The sequence below is a fragment of the Mirounga angustirostris genome, unplaced genomic scaffold (genome assembly GCF_029215605.1).
Source record: "Mirounga angustirostris isolate CCGP_5_RB_7025 unplaced genomic scaffold, mMirAng1.0.hap1 SCAF_13, whole genome shotgun sequence".
Lineage (NCBI taxonomy): Eukaryota > Metazoa > Chordata > Mammalia > Carnivora > Phocidae > Mirounga > Mirounga angustirostris.
Genome location: NW_026991721.1, coordinates 36043586 through 36066378, shown reverse-complemented (window position 1 = coordinate 36066378; position 22793 = coordinate 36043586). Strand labels below are relative to the sequence as shown.

The 22793-nt window shown below is 40.1% G+C and overlaps 1 protein-coding gene across 2 annotated transcripts in view; it reads left to right on the top strand.

Moving 5' to 3' along the window:
- NELL1 (neural EGFL like 1) overlaps positions 1 to 22793 on the top strand; it is an 808674-nt gene that overhangs the window by 580874 nt on the left and 205007 nt on the right. For both annotated transcript variants that reach the window (XM_045894008.2, XM_054512010.2), the window contains exon 15: positions 17359 to 17454. In XM_045894008.2, coding sequence (XP_045749964.1) covers positions 17359 to 17454 — 96 coding nt within the window. The remainder of the gene's footprint in view (positions 1 to 17358; positions 17455 to 22793) is intronic.

The following is a 22793-nucleotide window of genomic DNA, read 5'->3' as shown; positions in this document are numbered from 1 at the left end:
GCACTGAGTCATTATTGCTAACAAGAAATTGCTATCCATTTAATCTCTCTTCTCAGGAGTTTTGAGCTAAGGGGCACCTGGGTGGCACAGTTGAGTGCCTGACTCTTGGTTTTGGCTCAGGCCATGACCTTAGGGTTGTGAAATCCAGCCCTGCCTTGGGTGTTCAGCACAGAGTCTGCATGGAGCCTGCTTGAGTTTCTCCCTCTGCCCCTCCCTTCCATGGGCTTGCACTCTCTCTCTCTCTCTCTCTCTCTCAAATAAATAAATTTGGGGCGCCTGGGCAGCTCAGTCAGTTTAGTGCCTGGCTCTTAATTTTGACTCAGATCATGATCTCAAGGTTGTGAGATTGAGCCCCCAGTCAACCTCCATATGGGCTCAATGGGGAGTCTGCTTGAGTTTCTCTCTCCCTCTGTTCCTCCTCCCACACTCGCTCTCTCTAAAATAAATAAATCTTTTAAATTAGTTAATTAATTTAAAAAAAGGAAGCTTTGAGCTGAGCTAATCACAGGTTTTTCCAGGCAGAGTTCTGGGAGCCCAAGTGTAACCTGCTTACCAGGTGCTTTACATTGCCAGTGGTGGTAGGTGGAGCCTATGGATTAAGACGTATCTGGAAGGAGTTATACTTGAGATAATTGGTTCAGAAGAAGGTTAAACTCTTAAGAGTGAGAAGGAGAGTGGAGGACATGACTTACAATCTGAACAGGTAGAGACAACAGGGATGTGGCTAAGCATGGAGTACCAAAATGACCCGCTATGGCTGGGAGCTAAGGGGCAGAGTGAAGTATTGCTGTGCAAGTTGGGTGGAAATGTCTCCAGGGAGTCGTCTTTCTGCTTATAGTAAGATCCTTTTCCTTCAGTGGAATCATTAAGGTAACAGGAGATAGAAACATGATCAAGCTATTTCCCAAACTTTGGTTCTGTTTCTTCATTATAATGAAGACTTTGGACGTAAGAGGAAATACAAAAACAAGGAAGTACTGGTTAGAGCAAAGAATGTTCTTTGTACTTGTCATCCTTCCAGTCATTGAATGCATGCTGTCCATTTATCTAATGTAAAACAGGCCCTGTTTTGGGCACTGAGAGAAATAGAGAAATGAGGATTTCAGGATCCTGTTCTTTATAAGCTTGGGTAGTAGTAAATTACATATAAACCAGTCCTTTCAAAACAATGTGAGAGGCACTCCACCACTCAAGAGCTATGTAAATTTGAAAGGTATCTGTCCTCTTTAAGCCTCTATTTCCTTATTTATAAAGTCAAAATAATACACCTACCTTATAGCATTTTGGGGTGGGATTAAAAGAGATCAACAGTGTTAAATGATTAAGGCACTATCTGGATATAGTAAATGTGCAGTATTTTTTCTAAGGGCTAGGATTACAGCAAAGATTTGGGGTAACAAGGTGGAAGAAATATCTGGGCCTGGGAAGTCCCTACATAAGGAATGCCATTTGAACTGGGTCTTGAAGGATGAATTGATAAGTGAGGGAAGGACATTACAGGGTGGAGAATCATGTAAAATACTATAGTATTCTAGGGGAGAATTTTGTTTATGGTAGAATTAGGTAAAACATATTGAGTAATATTGAAAAAAAAACTTTAGGAAAATCAGCGTGGAATCAGATTATGGTGGCTACATGTAGCATTCCAAGGAAGACTTCTGTGGTTGATAATGAGCCTTCATAAGTCTTCAGGCAAAGGAGTGAAGTACTCAGAAATGGTATGTGTCTAAACAAGTAGCAATGAAATGGGGAGGAGAGGATACAAGGACACGGTGACAGTGTGTTCGTGTGGAATGATGGAGGGTGATATTCATTTGGACCCACAACTCTTAGATGAGTGTTAAAAGAATACAGCAGGAGGAACACATTCTTTTTGCTTTGAAAGCAGAAGGCATGCATGTGATGCCATAGAGGAGTTTAACTCGTGTAATTTACCATTCATCAGTGATGATTTTTTTTATGGAAGTTGGCAGCATCGACACATCTGAGAATAGTCAACCTATCCATTGTCTGTAGAGTTGCGGGGGAAATGTAACTCACCAGCACCTGTCTGAGTCTGGCAGGTATTGGCAGCATCGACCTTAGTTTTATCAGCATGAAAAACTGTTCAGTGAATGCACTACATTCAGAAAAGAGGTTGCTGGAACCCCTAGAAAATGGCTTTGACATTGCGTGGTGTTCTGGTTATTGTTGTTTTTATCTACAGTGCTTTGTCTCTGAAATTCTTTTGGGGAAAAAAGACCCACATTTTGATCCTTTGAGTTTAAAATGTATGTATTAGATTGTCTTTGATGATAGAGGTACCTTTTTGTGTTTGCTGCTTTGTAAGGCTACAGGCAAATGATTATATCACAGTTAAGCTTGATGCTCTACTGTAGTGGGCATTAGTCTGAGCCCCTACCTGGTCAGTGTGTCCTCATTACCTATCTGGCATTACTGATTACAGTAATGCTCTATGAAACCAATAAAATGAACAGGAATTGATTTGGCCTTTCATAAGATGTTTTACAATCTGCTAGATGATAATCATTAGCATTTTCTCTGTGGCTCTTGAAATAAGACCATCCTTTTACTTGCTGCCTCTGCATAGCCATAGGATTTCATAAGTCTGATAGATAGTGGGATATCTCTGCAGTCATGCCCAGGAGGTTGCTCCCATGAGCTCAGGGCACTCCTAGTCTGAGAGACTGGATCCCCTCTATCTTCTCTCTCTGTGTTCTTCTCATCTCCATGTTGAGAAATGTCATCAGCCATCTACACCCTGCTTCTCATCTTTGGCATGTCTTCTGTTGCATAGCCAATCTCTGCTTCTCTCCCTTACCTTTCTTCCCTGTCTCCTACTTCTCAAGTTCTCAGCTTTTATATCTAATGATCATCAATTCCTTTTTCCTAAGTTGAGACACAGTCACAACACACCTGGGTTGATAATCTCATTCATGTCACCTGGCTATGTCACCAGTAATTTCTTGGGTATGACTATTGGATAAGGTGTCATTCTGGATGTTGAAGGGTCCTGATTCCACTCTTGAAAAATAGCAAGCAGAAAATGAGAGCACCATGAATGGCTAATGAAAGAAGGATGGGGCACCTGGGTGGCTCAGTCAGTTAAGCCTCTGCCTTTGGCAAAGGTCATGATCTCAGGGTCCTGGAATCTAGCCCAGGTCAGACTACCTGCTGGAGTCTGTTTCTCCATGTCCTTAACCTCTGCTCTCCTCCCCCTGCTCCCGCTTGTGATTTCTCTCTCTCTCTCTCTCACTCAAATAAATAAACTCTTAAAAAAAGAAAGAAGGAAATGATCTAACTGTTGGGGTAGATTTTATTTAAAAGTTTGAAAACAACTAATACTGAACAAACGCCTCTGTTCCTGTGGTGAAGAATTCTTCTCTGGCACCTAGGTGGCTCAGATGGTTAAGTGTCTGCCTTCAGCTCCGGTCATGATCCCAGAGTCCTGGGATCCAGCCCCTCGTTGGGCTCCCGCTGAGCTGGGTGTCTGCTTCTCCCTCTGCCTATGCCCCTCTCCCCACTTGTGCACCCTCTCTCTTTCTCAAATAAATAAATAAAATCTTAAAAAAAATTCTTCTCCATTGCTCAGTGTGTAAATGTATAATTCCATTTACCCTGTATGCCATTCTGTTGAAGAAGAAAATAGAAGCCAAAGCATTTGTAAAAGCCCAACATTAGATGCAAACACTTGAGTGTCTTTACCAGTGAAAATAGGAAGTTTAAACAGCCTGGTGATACTCAGCTAAATCTTTTGCTGGCTTTAGAATCTACTCTATGATTTGTAAGTTATTTATTCAATAAGGAACGATTGAATATTATGTACCAGGAACTGCGCTTGGAACTAGAGACAGAGATGAAAGACCTATTTGCTTGAGAAGTTCAAATCTATTAGGACAAACAGATTAGCAAGAAGGCAGTTAGAGGACAGTATGGTAAGTGCTATGATGAAATGCACCAATGGTCCTCTGGAGGAATCAAGGAGGAGACCATAGTGGGTTGAATAGTGGCCCCCAAAAGATATTCTAAGCCCCCCCCATTATACCTGTGAATGTGACCTTTGGAAATAGGGTCTTTGCAGATCTAGTTAAGGATCTCAAGGTGATACCATGCTAGAGTTAGCAGGGGCTCTAAATCCAGTGATTGGTGTCATTATATGAGAGAAAAGTGACTCCTTTTCCCATGGGGAAAGGCTTATAAAGATAAAGGCAGAGGTGGGACCCTAGCTTCCTATCACCCAGAATTTCTGGCAGCCAACAGGAGCTAAGGAGAGGCATGGAACACATGTTCCATATTCTCTCTCAAAGCCTTCAGAAGAAACAAATCCTGCCAACACCTTGATTTCAGACTGAGCAAAGAGTTTTTTGTGTTTGTTGGAACATACCAAATCACTGGTAATTTGCTATGGCAGCCGAGGAAACTGATATGGGAGGGCATCTAACCTAGACAGGGGTGGGAGAGGGACATCTATTAGAAAATGATTCCCAGTTCAGGAGACATTTCAGCTGAGATTTGGAGGCCAACTAGGAGTTACCAATTTATCAATGGGGAAAAGAATTCCAGGCAGAGAAAATACATATAAATGTAGTTCATGTTATTGCCAGGAAAAAAAAAAAAAGCTTCCCTAAGGCCTAATTCTATAGAAGGGCAAAAGACATGCTGCTTACACAGATTTGTCTCCTTTGGGCAAAGATCTTGCCTTTGCTCTGCAGAATCTACTTGGGTCATAGATGATTGGAGGAGTCGTTGTCCCCTCTCACACCTTGACTTCTATCGCACTGGTTGAGGGGACCATCCATTTCACATCTGATTTATTGTGATAGCTTTCTAACCAGTCTGTCTGCTTTCACCATTGCTTGTCCAACCCCATGGTCTGCTTTTCTCATCACAGCAGTTAGATCTTGTTCAAACCTAAATGACATATGACACTCTTGAGCATAATATGTTCCAGTGGCTTTTCATTTCATTCAGAGTGAAAAAACGAAGTCCTTAAATATCCTAAAGACCCTAGAACTGACATTCCTTGAGCTTTCTGTTGTGATCTCCTGTGGTTCAGCTGCTGACTCACCTGGCCTCCTTGCAATTCCTGGACACACTAGGTACGGTCCTATGTCAGGGCCTTGGCACTAAGCTGTACCCTTTGCCCTAGATACTTACCACCTCCAACATCTGACTGGCCTGCTCTCTCTCTCTCTCTCTCTCCCCTTCTGTGTGTCTGTCCAAACGTCAATCCGTTAGGCCTCATGACTACCGTAAGTGTAAATAGTAACACCTTCCCTAGTACTGCTTATCTTTCTTAGTTATCCCCACAGCACTTAGTATTATCTGACTTTTTGTACTTTGATGTTTTCTTTCTCTCCACTAAAAGATAAGCTTCATAAGATGAAGGACATTATCTGCCCTGATAGTTGTTCTATGTGAACTGCCTAACAGAGTACTTGGTGCATTGTAGAATCTCAACTGATAGTTTTTGTATGAATGGATGAACAATTTTTAGAGTTTTTTTTTAACTAAGAACTTTATAAAAGAAATGAAAATGTTTGAGAATTGCTGAACCTATGCTTTATTAAATTTTAAGTGTAACATTACAAAGAAATTTCTAAGGCCTGCAGTGGGTTCTAATATTAATTTCATGTTCCATCCCCCCCCCAAAATAAAGAAAAAAGCAAAAAATGAGGCATGATTCTTAATCATTGCAGCCTTAATAGTAGATATAATCTGTTTTGGAACCTGTTCAGTGGTGTTCTGGTCCCTTATAGGCTAGGTTCTATTGCAAAGTACTTTTTTTACTTGAGCTTCCTCCTTCTTATCCTGACACAAGGAAGAACATTTGAGGCCCAAGTGTTATGGAATGATTTCTGTGGCAAGCTTTGCTTCTCTCTTGTGTTCTCTGCACGCACACCGGCTGAGGTGTACGAGGCCATCTTTCTGTCCCTCCACCCTGAGTACCCTCGGACTGTTGTTTCTCTGCTGAGATCGTAGCAACTGAGCAGATTCAGCATTCCTGCACACTGTGGATGGGGGGAGAGATTTTAAAGTTCTTGTCATGAGAAGATATGCCCTTCCAGCTGAGAGTCTGAGCTGGGCAGGGAGATGGACATCACGGAAACTCCTGTATAGCACCCTCAGGAAACAGTGGTGGCAGCTTGCCTAATCCCTGCATGGTCCGTATCGTGTGGGCACACCCGACCGATACGCAAGCAAGCTCGGCGTGTTTGGGGGAATGGCACTGAGTGGGATAAGGCTGCTGGTCAAAAGTGGCAAGAGAGCATTCTGCAGAGGGAGGTGATGCACAGGCTCTGTGCCACTTGCCGTCATACTTATCCCATCACCTTAACCCCAACTTGAAGAAGAGGTAGTCCTGTCTTCATCTCGGGTAGGCAAATAGAGGCTCAGGGAAGGTTAGTCACTTGCTGAATGAAGGTCACACAGTTAGTGATTTAATCTAGGTTTCTCTGATTCCAGGGACTGTGCTCTTTTACCTCCGCTGTGCTGCTATAAATTAGAAATACATTTTGAGGGACTTGAGCCTAGATATTTCAGAAATAACATTAGCTCAGGAATGAGGGCCGCTCATGTTGTAGGTGAGATATAGCTAAACATCTAGAAAGACAGATCACCAGGCGGTGGCGAAGGCTCGAGGCCCGGCGGGTATGTGCAGCACGAGCCCAGCCATTTATCAGACAAGCTCACTTCAGAGGACCCTGGGTTCTGACTTTGAAGGCATCCAAAGAAAGGTCAAATAAATGTTTTTGAATCCTCCAGCAAGCAGAGCTCTTTGGAATGCTTTGCATTGTACAACATGATAATTAATAATTCTAATTCTGAATTTCTTGCTTGGGACCTTGAAGCGCAGAAGTGAAAAATAGCACCCCTGCCACAAAATACAAACAACAGCCTCGTAACCCTGTGAGTTAGGGTCTCATTTACCTTTGGTTCCCCGTGTCAGGGTCTTTTTCCCTACGTGGGTTTCCTCTCTGTGTATGTAAGTACATAACTAATGATAGTAACGTCCTGGCTCTAAGCGCTCAAGCTGCAGTAACCTTTACTCCTCGCAACAACCATATAAAGATGGCGCTGTTTTAATTTCCCATTCTGTCATGAGAAAATGATATTTACAGATGTCTCTCGATAAGCTCTAGGTTACGCAGCTGGAAAAAGACCTGAGATTTGCACCCAGGCAGCCGGTGTCCTGGAGCCGGTCATCTGACAGTCGAGGTGTTTGTGTTGGGTATTTGAAAGGACGGGGAAGGGGAGAGCAGTGTTTGCCACTGTGTTTGATTGCTAAGACATTTCTTCCTCTCTTCTTTTTCTCATCTTTCCCTCCTCCCTTGTTTCTGCCCTCTCTCCTTCGCCCTCCGCTCCCCGCCCCACTCCTTAAAAAACCCACACAAGCTTTCTCCCACTGCGGGAAGTTGGCATCACTTCGCAGGTGCCTGAGGCTGTGTCCGAATCACGGAGCCTGGAATTCTCAGTCTCTGCCTCATAATTAACTTTTTCTTGGGCAAGGTCATTGAACTTCTCTCCTCTCTGTGTCCTCATTCATTACAGAATGAAGACACCATTACAAATTGCCTCTTAAGATTCTTGTGGAGCACTCTTTCAACAAAAGCACAGAATGCTTTATGAATCTCTGAGAAATAGCTCCGATTTCAGGCCAGAGGTAGGTAGGAAATGGAAAAGCCCTCTCAGGAACTCTGGTCCACCCAAATGACCCAACTACTGTCACTGCAGCCTGGATTCATATCTCACTCAAGATTTAACATCTCATTCCATGTGGTTACATAAAATCACAGACTGCTTTTCCTTGGGAGAGCTTGCTGGAATTTATTTCTTAAAAGTCTCCAGACGGTGACCTCCCGGGGTAATCTATGTCTTGGCTCCAGTATGGCGGGGCAGCAGGAAACCTTCTGACCCCCCTCACCCGGGCTTTCTCCTCAACTGTTTTCCACGGATAGCACTTTCATGCTCCTATTTCTTAGCGCTCCTGTGAATGCCAAACACCAGATTACAAATTGCTTTCAGAGTTTTTGTTGCAAAGATATAATTTGACCATTGCCTTAGTGTTTACACTGTACAGAGTCCTTAACTAACTTCCCGAATTTTGCTTTTTGAGATTTGAACACCCGTTCTTACTCTGTTCTCTTCTTAGGTTTTTGTCTTAATCCCTCATTATTTTCCTTGCTGTTGATTCTCATCCTCAACAAACTCTCAAACCCTGGCATTGATTTTTACACCAGTTAGGGAAGACCTAACTATATTCACTATATTATATTAAATAATATATTAAATTGAATTTATTAGTAATATAATTAATAAAGTAATAAATTAATAAATTAAATATATTAAATATATTCATTATTCACTATATTAATTAACCTGGAGAGAAAGAGACTGACAGTTTTAAGAGGAACTAACCATTATTGAGCACTTACTGTTTGTGGGCACTGTGACCAGCACTTCATATGCACCACTTATTTAATGCTGGTAATATCAGTATGCCCTAGGTTCTCCCAGGGCCTTCACTATACAGATAAGGAATTTGATGCTTAATTAAGGAGAGTAAGCAGTTTTCAAAATAAGGTCATGGTGGTAATCCTTTTGTAACATATAAATGTAATAAAGCAACACATTTTTCACCTTAAAACTTATACAATGTTTTAGGTCAGTTATATCTCACCGAAGTTGAGGGTTGGGAGTCAATCAACTAGTAAGGGCTGGAATCTGGATCTGTTTCCAGAGTCTTAACCACTCACCAGGCTGTAGGCTCTGCAGGAGAATTACCCAGGTGCCTGTGTTGTTTGGGTAATGTGTCAATGATTGACCCCTATGTGTGCAAAATCAGGGCCAAATCCTCCTCATTCTCAAGTATTTAGAGATGTCCTGCTGAATTGCTCCTCTTTTTGTATCTTTCATCCATTTCTGCATTTCAGGACTTTAACTCATGAAACCTATTCATATTCAACATTTTGACGGTGGCTTCCTTTGGGAAAAGCCACCAGTCTTACTCTGAATGAAACTGGAATTGCAGGAAAAGAAGGCAATATTGGCAGTCCCAAATATTCCTAAGAGCGTGGGTACCTGATGAGGAAGGCTGAGTAGGAGAGGCTCTTCAGTGAAATAGCCCAAAGCCTGGGTTAGTCGAATACCAGCTCCCGTCACCACTTCTCCTTCCTCATTGCCTGTCTTCCAGCAAGCCCAGGCCTTCTTTGGTTCCACCAGGGGTGCTCCATGCCTCTGTCCTTCTGCCTGTGCTGACTTGACCATCCTTGGTCCCAACCTGCCTGGTTACTCACTGTTTTTCTGATTCAGCTCTGGCATCCGCTGTTGTGTGGACCTCTCTTTGACCTTCTAGGAAGAAGCAATCCTTTCCTTCTCTCAGCCTCCTTTGAGTTTGCGTAGGCAGTATTGCCAGGATCTGTAAAGAACTCCATGATATGTACACTCTACACCTCAGGGCTTTTGCACTTGCTGTAACCTCTGCTTGGAACACTTTTCTGCTTGATGGTTCACTCTTTCTTTCTCTGCTTGGGTCTTTATTCATATATCACCTGCTCAGTGAGGCCTTCCATTATCCCCCTGTTTAATTGCAACCTTCCTCATTGGCACAGCCCCCACTCCCCTTCTCTCTTCTGTTTCTCGCTATATCGCCTTTCATGTAACTTACCGTGTCACTTACACATCTATTTTGTTGTTCTGTATCTTCTCCCACTAGAATATAGACCCGTAAGTTGAAGTATTTTATCTATTCTTTGTAATCCCTGGTTCTCGGAATAATCTTTGGCACAGAGGGTGTTCAATAAGTAATTGTTGAATGACTAAATAAAGGATTGTCTATTTTTTGTAGCCTTTGGCACCGTTGACATTTTGGGCTGGATAACTCCTTGCTTTGGGGCTGTCCTGTGCACACAGGATGGTTAGCAGCAGCATCTCTGGTCTCTACCCACTAGTATGGCCACCAGTGGCACTCCCCCATTTGTGACAACCGAAAAGGTTTCTAGACATTGTTAAATATCCCCTGGGGAGGGGAGGATTGCCCTTAGGGAGAACCACTGTAATAGACTCACAGGTTCTGGGGAACAGGGATCATATCTTACTAGAGTATCTAGTGTTTTAATACGTAGTAAATGTTTGAGACATTTCTAAAACTGAATTGATCTGACTTGGTCAAATTGTTATCTCAAATTTCATGATACAGTTCATGACACAAAACTGTCTTTTCAAATGTTGTTTTCTCTATATAAGTAATTTACAAAAAAAGAGAGTTTTAGTATCACCAGGGTTCCAGATTATGATATAGAGGAAAGCAGAATTGCAAAAAATTTGACCCTAGTCCTTAAGAATCTCACAGTCCAGTTAGAGAGGCATATAAACAGCACCCTGCTCCCCCCAAATACAAAAGGATGCGCTGTCTCTCCATTCAGCCGTGCCATTCCCATCTAATTTATCCTCTGTAACAGATTTTCTATGAAGACCCATATAGTGAATATTATGACTTTCCAGACCAGAGGGCGTCTGTTGCAACTATATCCACAGAAAATAGCAGCATTCTAGACGTTTTCTTATATCAGTGTTTCTAGAGCTAAGACCAAAATCTCAAGACTAATCTAAAAGTGACTGTGCCCCCACACACTGTCATGGAATGCTGTAGACTAGAAGAATACAATGATTACCAAGGATGTGTGAAATAAAGGCACAGTTTAAACCGCAGGCTTAGTTGGCTGGGGAAGCAAGTCAGTGGGTCACAGCTGTATTTTATAAATGATAGAGAATAGAGTACAATACAAGGCAATGCAATGGAAGACAATACAATAGAAAATATCAAAGTTCATTAATAATTCAGACTAAGAGTCAATCTTCTATTACTGGTTGTGTATATGTGAAGGCTTCTGATATAAAATTTATGTCTTATATTTAGTGTATTAAAAAAGATTAGCAAAGCATGCTCTTAAACCAAATAACTAGAATGATGGACAAAAGAAAAGTCTGTATGCAGATATCCAAGCAGTTCACTACAGTGCCTGAAGGTCACTAACAAACCTGGGAAGTGGATGGGAAATGGGAAGATGGAGAGGATGGGTCCCAGATTGTAAAATGCTCCTGATTGCCTGCATGGCTTACTGCATTCTCTTCTACTGTTCTGTCTCTGACCTTGACGTGAGTTATCAACACTAGCTCATTTCATCTTCTATTCAGTACCTTTCCTCAGGACAAACCTTGACCTGAACTGTCCTTTTTCCTGTGCTTCTCTACTTGGCAAAAATCCCATTCATTCTTCCAGACCCAACTCAAATCCCAGCTCTGTTGAAAAGCTTTGCCCCAAGTCCACCAGGCGCAATTTATCATGTTCTCCTCCATGTTCTCTCAGCACTTTATTCATATTGCTATAGTAGCAGTTACCATGTTTTATGATGCTTGGTTTTATATGTGCCACTCTCTGTCACTGGGTTGTGAGCTTCCTGGGGATGGGGACCATCTCTCACCTAGTTGTAGACTTCTCAGTATCCAGCATATCATCTGTACATCGTTGGCGGGCAAGTCCCAAGTGGATGGCTTAGAGAGGTGTTTGACGTGGGACTCGAAACCCAGAATACTACTTTGTAGCATTGTGACCTTCAGCTTCTCTAAGCCCGTTTTCTCATCTGACAGTGAGGATAGCATGACTAACGCACAGTGCTCTTGTTGTTAGCATGAAATAGAATATTGTCTATAAAGTACTTAACAGGTCTTCCAAAAATGGAATTCACCATTACTATTGTTAGTATTATTACTTTTGAAATGGGGAGTGCAAAGGCCTATTGGAATTGTGGATACAGACACAGATGGTTAGTAATAGGGATGAAGGTGATTTGGGGCCAATAATTAAATATTAACTTATGCAATATACTGTGTGCTTGAGACCAGAATGATATGAAAATTGAGAGTTGTAGACATCTGGTTGTTTGGTTTTATGTATCAGACTAGCCACCTAGATGATTTTACTCTTACCTTTTCTCTTCATTTTAAACTTTTTTGAGGGGAGAAATTGAGAGGGGAGAAATGGGAAAAAAGCGTTAAAATAACAGAATTTTGCTCCTGGAGACACCTAGTAGACTTAAATTGTGTAAAATTGGAACACACTTTCTCAGTCTCAACACTATTGACATTTGGGGCCAAATAATTCTTTGTTATGCAGTGTCAACCTATGCATTACAACATGTTTAGCAACGTCCCTGTCCTTTACCCACCAAACACCATTAGCACACTGACCCCACCTGCCATCTTCTGATGACCAAAAATGTTTGAGGGGGTCTTTGATAGTTACATACCATGTTCTGAAAGAGGTCAGTGATAAACCAAAAAGTAAACATGGAGGTGATATCCCCTTTATTATTGACAGAAATGAGTTGAAGAACATGAGTTTCAGTCTGTAGCAAGCTAGTTTGCTAAGAATGAACACAGAATAAGGCCAACTTACCAACCACATCCCGGGGAGGAAGGTGTCATTCGGGAGGTAAGGAAAATTGATTCCATCTGAAGGCAGCTTACTCCCAAGAGAGATGTCAGGTGGCCATAGAGTTTGCTGAGCATGAATAGGTTTTAAATATTTCCTGCCTTCCCCCTTTTTGGGATTTTAGGTGCACATAATCAATTATAATCTTTGATTTATGACATCCTGTAATCATCGGTCCATGGTGGTCAGCTATCATTTATTTAGATACCTTGGTGGTTATTTTTAAAGGATGTAATTCATCTAGTAATGGATTATCCAGAATAAAACTAGAAATGTAACAGATACTTCTAAACACGGTGCTCTTCTGCCTGGTCTCCTGCTTATCCCACCTGAGAATCATCATCCTGATACATATTCTTCCTAAATTTACCAATGGAATTTATTCCCTTTACCTCCATAGGGCAGAGCAAGCAGTGCTGACAAAGAGAGGTCAGAAATGAACTTAAGGAAAGCTTCCTCAAGGAAACCAGGAGGGAAGCCAAATGGTTTCCTTTTATCAGATGGTGCTGGGACTTGTATGTTTCCTTGTGTTTTGTCAGGATACAGGATATCCCTAGAAACTAAATATATGCGTATAGAACTTTAAGAGGATCCTGCAAAGTGTTTAGAACTTGAATGGTTGTTACTTTTTTATTAGTGTAAAACTATTTTTGTCAAATCGAACACATGGTGATGATACTGGGCATCTACGAACTGACATCCGCAAACCCACCTTCTCATTTTATTCCCCTTAATGCCCAAGTTTTGTTTCCCATGCTGAGACTTTTTGAATGTAAAACAAGTAGTCTTTCTGTGGATTAATTCTCCCTCAATTTTGAGTTTTCTGATTTGATTTTCTTGCACAGAGTCCTTTCAAAAATAGAATAATACCGTTTCAGAGTTGACCCAGTGCGACATCTCCCCCAGGGTAGTACATTAATAACAAATGGCACTGTGATGACAGATTCAGGTTTATAATGTCATTGTATATTTGCAATCTATTCAAGCCATGCTTTGGAATTAGGGAAGTGGTTGACAAAAGAACAACATACCCATGATGCCTGAGCTTGTCTGAGTTTGCAGAGGAGCTGTGGCTCCAAGTTGCATTGCAAACCACATGATGCTACTAAACTCATCAAGTCAAGAAGGAGTGACAATGAGCCCTCATTAAAGAATAAGCTGCTTGCATAGGGATCTTTTCTAAGTCACTGCCACATCTCCAGAATGTAGCACACAAACTGATGCATAATAGTATTGTTATTTGGAAAAACAGGATCCTGGTGATAAATAACAGTCAAATCTAGTTCTTGGGCACATTACACCTGCAGTGCCCTGTGCTGGTGGTTTACGTTGGTAATTGAATTTAACCTGCACAGCATGGGTATTATCGTTATTGCTTTGTTCTTGAGAAACCTGAGGTCCACAGGAGTGAAATAATTTGCTGTAGGTGACACAGCTAATAAAACAGAACAAGGAATTGAGCCATGTAGTTCTACTATCCTATATTTTCATAAACTAGAAAGAAATGTAATGGTGACTTGGCTTATTGTTTCGGTTATGCCATCAATGAAGTAATGCTGCATAAAATTATAGGTCCTCTGATTATCAGAATCATTTTCTTTGAAATGCTAGGTTGATAGTTGATCAAGAAGAACCAGATATAAATAATCTATTCACATCCTTTAGTCTAGAATACTAGTATATTTTGATATCTTACAAGGTATTCAAAGAAAACTTGCATTGATCTTGATTTCAAGTGGTTTAAGTTTTGGATGGCATGCTCATTCTTTTTTTGCTTTTGTGTTTTGTTTTTTAAATTATTTTTCATCGTCTCTGAGGTTCAAGTAGGTAATGAATTTCTTTTTTATTCCAGATCTGTTTAAAAAATCCTATGTGCCTGGATTTGGTCAATTGTAAAATGGCTCAGACAAAAATGGAGATGCGATGAGACATACATGACCTTGAGCAGCTCCCTACCTCCCTTCTTTCATGCCACATGTGCAATTTGGACATATTTTTCTTTCAATTTATAGTCCATTTCCTTAGCCCTTATGGAACTATCCAAAAAAAGAATAAAGCGACCCATGTGAATACCAGATTGCAGATCAACCTGCACTATAACATATAAAGAAAAGGCAAGACTTTGTAGCCAAAGAAGTCTTTGCTTGAATCTTGACTCTACTGCTTTGCTACCTGTATGGCCTTAGATGGGGTACTTCATTTTTGAGCCCCAGTTTCACCTTTTTTGTCAAACAGTAACACCTCCCTAATAACACCATGATAAGGGCCATTACTACTATTATTAGAAATTAAAGTATAAATAATAAGGGATGCCTTTCACCCCTCCTTGGTGAAGCTGAATACCTTGTCGGATGGGTTTATATTGTCTGGTATTAGACGATTTATCCTTGGTCCATGTTTCACAGCCATAACATTATTGCTGTCAATCAAATTTATTTAACAAGATACTTACTTAACACTATGTGCCACACACTATTTAAAGGCCCTTTCAAATATTAACTCATTTCATCATCATAGCACCATATTTATTATGACATCTACGTTCTTAGACTATCACAAACATCTCATGCTTTCTTCACAAAATCTCTATCATTTCTTCTTAAGAGTTGAGTAGATCAGGAGCACACGTGTATTATGAATCTGCCTATCTGTGTGTATGTACGTGTGTGTGCACATATGTGCACACAGCTCTGCATCAAGAGCTGTTTGTTTCACTAAAGAAACCCCAACTGAGCTTCTTGCTTCCAAACCCCTGTCTTCTTTTGGGGCCACTTGAAACTTTATCAGCTTTCCATGTATCATTTTCAGTTTGCAAAACCACTTTATTTTTTTGTTACCAGCATTGATGCAGAGCTATATGTTAAATACCTTACTTGAAATGGTAGTCATCAGTGCACAAATGTGTGATTTTTTGGGAAAAGGGATTTTGTATATATTTGTATGCATATATGTATATACATATTGATTTTTGATGAACATACCAAAACAGATGTGTAAATGTTTTTTGCACAGTCTCAGGGTACTAAGATGCTGGAAAATGGGAAATGGTATTTGAATAGCAAGGTATGCACTATCTGTCCTCTGGCGGACACAAAGGAGCTCACAATTACTTACTAAGCTACAGAATGTAAAATTGTCCAGGGAATATTAAATGATGTGGAAAATGACAATATTGTGAGAAGTTCTATGTAGCTCAACTAGTGTTGAACTATCCAAATACGTTATTTAGCTTTTTAAAGTTAAACCCGTATTATTTTTGTGATGATGGCAAAATATAACCATGGTATCTTTCCAGTGTGACATGTTTCTCTCTTTTTTTTTTAAAGATCTTATATATTGAGAGAGAGAGAGCACAAGTGGGGGGCCGAGGGAGAGGGAGAAGCAGACTCCCTGCTAAGCAGGGAGCTCGAAGCAGGGCTCCATCCCAGGACCCCGAGATCATGTCCTGAGCCAAAGGCAGAGGCTTAACCTACTGAGCCACCCAGGTGCCCCAATGTGTGATATGTTTCTAATTGCAATTAAAAACATTTGCTCACCTAGCTCTCATGTGAAAAAGAAATGGTGGTACCAAGTGGCAGTCGTCTTCATTAATGAGAAATTTTGCAGTTTTGGTACCAAATTACTGGTTATCCTGCAAGGCTTGATAATAAATTATTTGGCATGAAAGTGTTGAGGAATTGTTAGAGCAAGAGTTTTCTGAATAATGTGCAAAATATAGGTGAATTCATTCAGCAACTATTTTTAAGCATCTACTCTGTGCTCGGATTCTGAAACTGTGGTACAATGGGGAACAAGAACAACCCCAGTTACTTCTCCTGATGGGTCTTACAGTCCAATGGATGAAACAGAAGATGGTAATTAATGAATTATATGTAAGTGAACAATGGTAGTTAGTACTGCAAAGGAGAGGGTCCCAGAGCTATGCTGTGCTAGTGGCTGGTAAGGGAAAGTAACCTTGTCTCAGAAGGCTAGTAGGGTAGCACTGAGATGGGTGGGGATCATTTTTTGATGCTTATCAAAAGGCTTATCAAAGTTCACACCCTCTGAAACCACATTTTCACATTGAAGCATTTCCCCTAAAGGAATAATTTGAGGTGTGTGAAGCATTTTAGCTATAGGGACAAGGCATTGTTTTCTTATAGAACTGTTAGAAACATCTTAAATATTCAAAAGTAAGTGCTTAAATGTATATTATCAAAAATGATATCGACTACCTGGGGTGCCTGGGTGGCTCAGTTGGTTAAGCATCCAATTTTTGGTTCTGGCTCAGGTCGTGATCAAGCCCCATGTCCAGCTTGTGCTCAGTGAGAAATCTGTTTGAGACTCTCTCTCGTTCTCTCTCTGCCCCTCCCTGTGCTCACATGTGTGCTCTCATGCGTTGCTCTCTCTCTCAATAAATAAATAAAACCTTCAGTTATATTGACTACCCAAAATCTTTTAAAATAATGCAAAAATGTTTTTATTATAATAAAAGATGTTTTAGGAGTAGTTACAAAATAGTATTTAAATTGCCTTTGCCTTTACCCCTACCCTATCCTTTCTAGTTACTCAATTTATCCTATTTGATTTCAAATATATCAATAATCAGAATAGCAGCAACAGTAATAGCTGCTCATACTAACTACCACTTAGCACATGCCAGCCCTGTGCGAAATACTTTATTATTTCAAATGATCTCATGTAAACCAGTGAAATAGGTATTATGACATTTATTTCTTTTTGTATACCGAAACTTTTAAATATGTCACCACAGGTATGTATGCTCTATGCACCAAGGAAAGAATTGTTTCAGTGTTCACACTATTCACCATGAGTTTCCTTATTGCCATCTTATCTAAGAGAAATCCCTTACTTTTTGTTGACAGCATTCTGCCAAGAGGGCTGCAGATACGGTGGAACGTGCGTGTCTCCTAACAAATGCGTCTGTCCTTCTGGATTCACAGGAAGCCACTGTGAGAAAGGTAACCTTGCCTCTTTTCTTATTTTGGGGGGTTATCACTGTGGGTTGACTTGATATGTCCTGTTTTGATGGTGGATGTACCTCTCCCAAAGTGGGTACCTTTTTGTTACTACATAACAGGCATCTTCCCTTTGAAAATAGGGCTTCATTTGCTCTCCCTCCAGTGTGTCTAATTTAGCAAGGTCCAGTCTTTTCTCTGCTATAGTTTGCAGTGTGCATTTTTAGGACTAATCAGAGATAAAGCCTCACGAACTAACCCGCCCCACTTATCATCTATTGGGTAGCATCACAGGCAACTATTGGAGTTTTAACAATCTGCTGCATCAGCGGAATCTAAATTAGAACCACATGCTCCTTGCGCAAAAGCACGTTAAATAACTCCAGCAGCAGGTTTATTGGTGTGCTTGGAATTTTATTCTAATATTGGTTTATTATGAACATTATCCTTCATGGACCTGACAATGTAAGCCAATTAGTATTGGTAAGATTCTATTACGTGCCCCTTTCTATTTGCAGTAAATGTAGTGTTTATACTTGGTGCTATTTGGTGAAATCCAGCTCGGTCATTAATTACAAGAAGTCCTCTTACCTTTGTGTAAGTGAAATTTGACAATCAATGTTAGTGTGCCAGTAATCCTTGCAAGCAACAGGTCAATGCCATATAAAACTAAATATTTCAGTGTATTTGTCCATGAGTTTTATTAGGGTAAAACCACTGTATCATTTTTCTGAGACGGGAATAAACTTGACACCATAGAATTGCAGAGAAAAGTGGAAATACAATGTTGTCATCATCATTCCTATTATTTGATGAGGGGGAGGATGTCTTCATCTAATGCCAAAGATCTAAGCAAAGCTCTTTTTGCTTTGGGTTTAAGGGTTTCATTTTTTTAAATGAGCCTATTTATTATACCCCAAATTGTCCAACATACTACATTGTGCTACCTGTATATTTACAAGGCAGCCTGATCCTTTAAAAAATATGTCAAAATTTACATAAATTATTCAAGGAAATCAACAATGTGTGTGCCATTGTTTCCATATTTTGTGATATTACCAACAAATCAGGTCACATTTATTAAATAATATTAATTGGCGTATCCTTAAAAAGAGACCCGTAAAGGAGCCAAGGTCTGCTCCTGAGCAGCATGAGAGCATTACCACATGGAGCTGAAATATTCTTGCCAAAAGCAAGGAAACTTAATGGTAACTTAACACACATGCCTTTATTGCAGTACATTGGATTTTGATTAGGTTTTCTAGAATGAAAAAAAATCTAAAGGTTTCGCCTTATTTCCTCTAGAACTGCTGTGTTTCCCTAAAATGAGTATACAGGGATTCATGGGGACAGAATGGTGATGGTGATGATGTTGATAATGACGGATACTACTACTACTGATACAGGATTTCTCATGTACTAGTTATGTCTGAGGCCTTGTAAATGAATGCTTTAATATTAACAGCAAACCAGAGATTGCTATCATTACTCCCATTTTATAGATGGCAAACTGAAGCTTTAGCCAGGAGAAGCAATCTCTACAATGCTATCAGAGCCAGTATTAGAACTGAGAATAAAAACATCAGTTGCATTGCACAAAGCCTGCATTATAAACCCTTGCATGTATTTCTCAAGGATAATACGTGGACTTCCTGTTAAAATCCAGATTTCTGTTCTTTACTTTCACCAAGCACCTCAGGTTACCTGTTATAAACCAGTTGTTATATTGTTATTGAGATACTTAACCAGAACATTCGTAAAGTTCTTACTCTTTTTACCTTTTAAAGAATTAGGGGAGAGCATTGATCTTAGACCAGGGTCCGAGTCAGTGGCAGCTCAGGAAAATTTAATTGTGGTTTCTGATGGCTTGTTCGTTTGACCTCTGGCCTTTTCTCTGCTCAATAAGTGGTTGGTTGAATCAGTGCTTACATTCTGGTCCATAATGTGGAGCAGGAAAAAGAGAGATAAAGGAGAAAATCAAGATCAGAGGGAAAAATAAAACAAGGATTGATAGGACATGGATTCCTACGTAAATGTTACAAATGTTGAATTTGAGATTGAGAATTGCATTTTCTTGGATATGTGCACAGTTATTGTAAGGTTAAAAAATAAACAAAAAACAAGGCTTCTCCACATGTGATGCTCTCTCCCATCAGTAGCAAAGCCATTCCATTTAATACTGGCCAGTATTCTAATTCTGTAAGATTTTTTGGCAGTAGAATAAAGTACACATTTTCCCGTCAATTGTGTGCAAGGGATGTAGATGAATTGTAGGCAAATACTGAAACGTATGCCATATCTTATCTGAATTATTTTGTCATATTGATCATTAATAATAAACATTAAATAATTCTGTTTTCCACTGAATAGTGATATGGATACCTTGAGTCTCAGGGTGCAAGGGAAAAATGCAAATGCATTATGAATGTCTCATAGCATGATTAGACTAAATCTTTTATTTGGTTTCTTTCAAGTTAAGGGCTAATTAAATGGTCTCTTTTGAGATATATAGAGTTCACTTATGTTTAGTCTTAAAATGTTTCCCATGACCCCCCTGGTTATTGGTTTGATCCATTGTGATATTCAGCCTTTCAGAATACAAGCACATTTAGCTAAATCATTGAAATCATTTGTTAAAGAAAATACCTATCTAGAATTTAATGAAGTTAAAACACCCACCTGTGTTTGGTATGTAACACAAAGATGAACAACTCAAATGTGAAATCAAAGAACCACACTAAATCCAAAAATAGGTTACCTACCATAAAACAGAACACCATCTTCTGAGAACTGAATGAGATTAAGTTTTCTACTTGGCATTAAGCATATTTGCAAGCAAGACCAAGTAGACATACATACAAGGTATCAAACTATGTCTAATTAAAGATTTCTTAAGCTTGACAATATTGACCTTGTGGACCAGATATTTCTTTGTTGTAGAGGGCTGTCCTGTGCCTTGTAGGATGTTTAGCAGCATCACTGGACTCTATACCCACTAAATACCATTAGCTGTGTCACCCCCAGTCATGACAAGCAGAAATGTCTCTTGACATTGCCAAATATTCCCAGGGAGGCAGAATTAATTCCCATAGTCAACACTGGGTTTAAATGTAGCATTTAAAAAATCTTTTACATAAATGGTATGTGTGTATATAGGTGTGTGTGTATTTGTATATATATGTGTGTGTGTGTGTATACACATATATACACACATATATTTTAGGTAAATGTATCAGTGTTGTTAATATAGAAATTATAAACATTTTTTTGCTAGAGAAAATATTTTAAAGCCATCTGTGGAGCATTTTTAGAAGTGCTTAGAGTTGCTGTAATTTAGAACATTCTTGACCAAGAACCAGAGAGAGACTGGCTGATATCCATCATGTGGTATGTGAGGCACACCTTCTTATGGTCCTAGGAACCAGGTTGGTATGGAAGCTGTGCCAGTTCTCTGTCCACTTTCTCCCAGTGACAGTGTAAACATGTGAATGCTTCAACCCTACCCAGGAAGCATGTGACCCTAACCCTTGTGTTCTCCTGAAGGAAGAGAAAATCCTTTATTCATCCATGTATTCTTCCTTCCATCCTTTATTCCTCCCTCCTTCTTTCCTTCCTTCCTCCCTCCGTCCCTCCCTCCCTCCCCCTGCCTTCCTTCTTACCTCCCTCTTTCCTTCCTGCCTGCCTGCCTGCCTGCCTTTTGTACTTAGAGAATGTGTTCGTGCGCAAGCTGGGGAAGGGGCAGAGGGAGTGGGAGAGAGAGAATCTTAAGCAGGCTCCATGCCCAGGATAGAGCCTGATGTGGGGCTCAATCTCACGACCCTGAGATCATGACCTGCGCTGAAATCAAGAGTCAGACACTTAACCAATTGAGCCACCCAGGCACCCCTATTCTTTCTTTTTTTTAGAAGGAAGTTTTCAATATATGTAATAAGATAATGTCTCATAAAACTTAGATACACACACTTTAAATGGAGTTTTCTCTATAATGATTTCTCTCTGACAATACCAGGCAGTCACTTTTAGTAGGAGTTTTGACTGGGATATAAATGCAGATGTTCTTTCTGGTGGTACACACAAGACAGCTAATTTTACTGCATTTCCCTATTTGTATATTCCATGAATTCTAAATTGTATAAATTCAGACACTTATAACCAACATCTTGTGAATCAGACAGTGAGAATTGGGCAGTACTCATCAAACTATAGACTAGACAATAGTATAATGTAAAAAACTGGGAAAAAATATGCTGATATTATAAAAATAGCAGAGCTTGACTTTTTCCCACATAACTTCAGAAATGGGTTCCTTTATTGTAAATATTATTCTCTTAACTCAAGCACTGAACTCTCACAATCTGCAAGCCTTTCCAAAGCATACAAAGAACCTGATCAGGAATATTCAGGGAAATCAATAAATAGCCAAAAAAAAAAAATAATTTGACACTGTTATCCATTGACAATATCATTTCCAGGAGTTATTGTTTTCTTATTTTGGTTATCTGGATTTTCTAATACAGTAAATATTATTTGTGTTTATTTTAAACTTGTAAAAATCATTACTACAAAGAACATAAAAACTCACAAAAGGGACTTCATTTTTCTCAGTTCCTGGGGGTCTTTTAACTTTTCCTTAAGAGGAAATGACTTTTTGCCAGGTAATTTATTCTGTTCTTTTCCCTGAGCCTCAGGGCCTTGCGGATATATAGACAGAGGGTAGCAGTTTGCCCTGAGTATGTTATCCATCCACCAGAATGGTCAGAAATAAAGACTTCTCTATTCTTCCAAATTTTAAATACTGCTCTGGTTTTGAGAGCGCTGGACTGGCATTCACCTGTATGCATTTTCTCTGCCTTTCCTTGTTTCAGGGAAGCATTTTAAGAGCTTTTAAGAAGGTGGATAGTGGTTCCATTCTGTAAATGGAGAAGAGAATACTTCTTTTTCCTCTTCAGGTATCACAGGAAGGCATGTGGGAAAAGGAGGAGTGCAAATGCGCCTGTTCAAAATCCTAGCCGTTAGGACCTTTATTTACCTTTTCTCAGCAGGAGCTTTCTCTGGTGGTCTGGCACCCAGGACGGGCTCAGTAATGGCGGCTTCCATTACTAAAGTTGCCGCTGTCGTGCAGCCAGTAGGTGCTGGAGTAAGCAGTGCCTTTGTGGCATCATCTAAAAGGGAAATACAGGGCTTTGAGGTTTCTCTGAGTTCACCCCACCAAAGAAGAATGCACACAGATGCTCTACTAAAATTTCATTGAAGTCATCTGAGTGTGAATTTGCTTGAGGAGCTATTCCCTGCTCTGGATATTTCCAGAAATAGAGACTAGCAGAGGAGAGGCATTGCAGTGG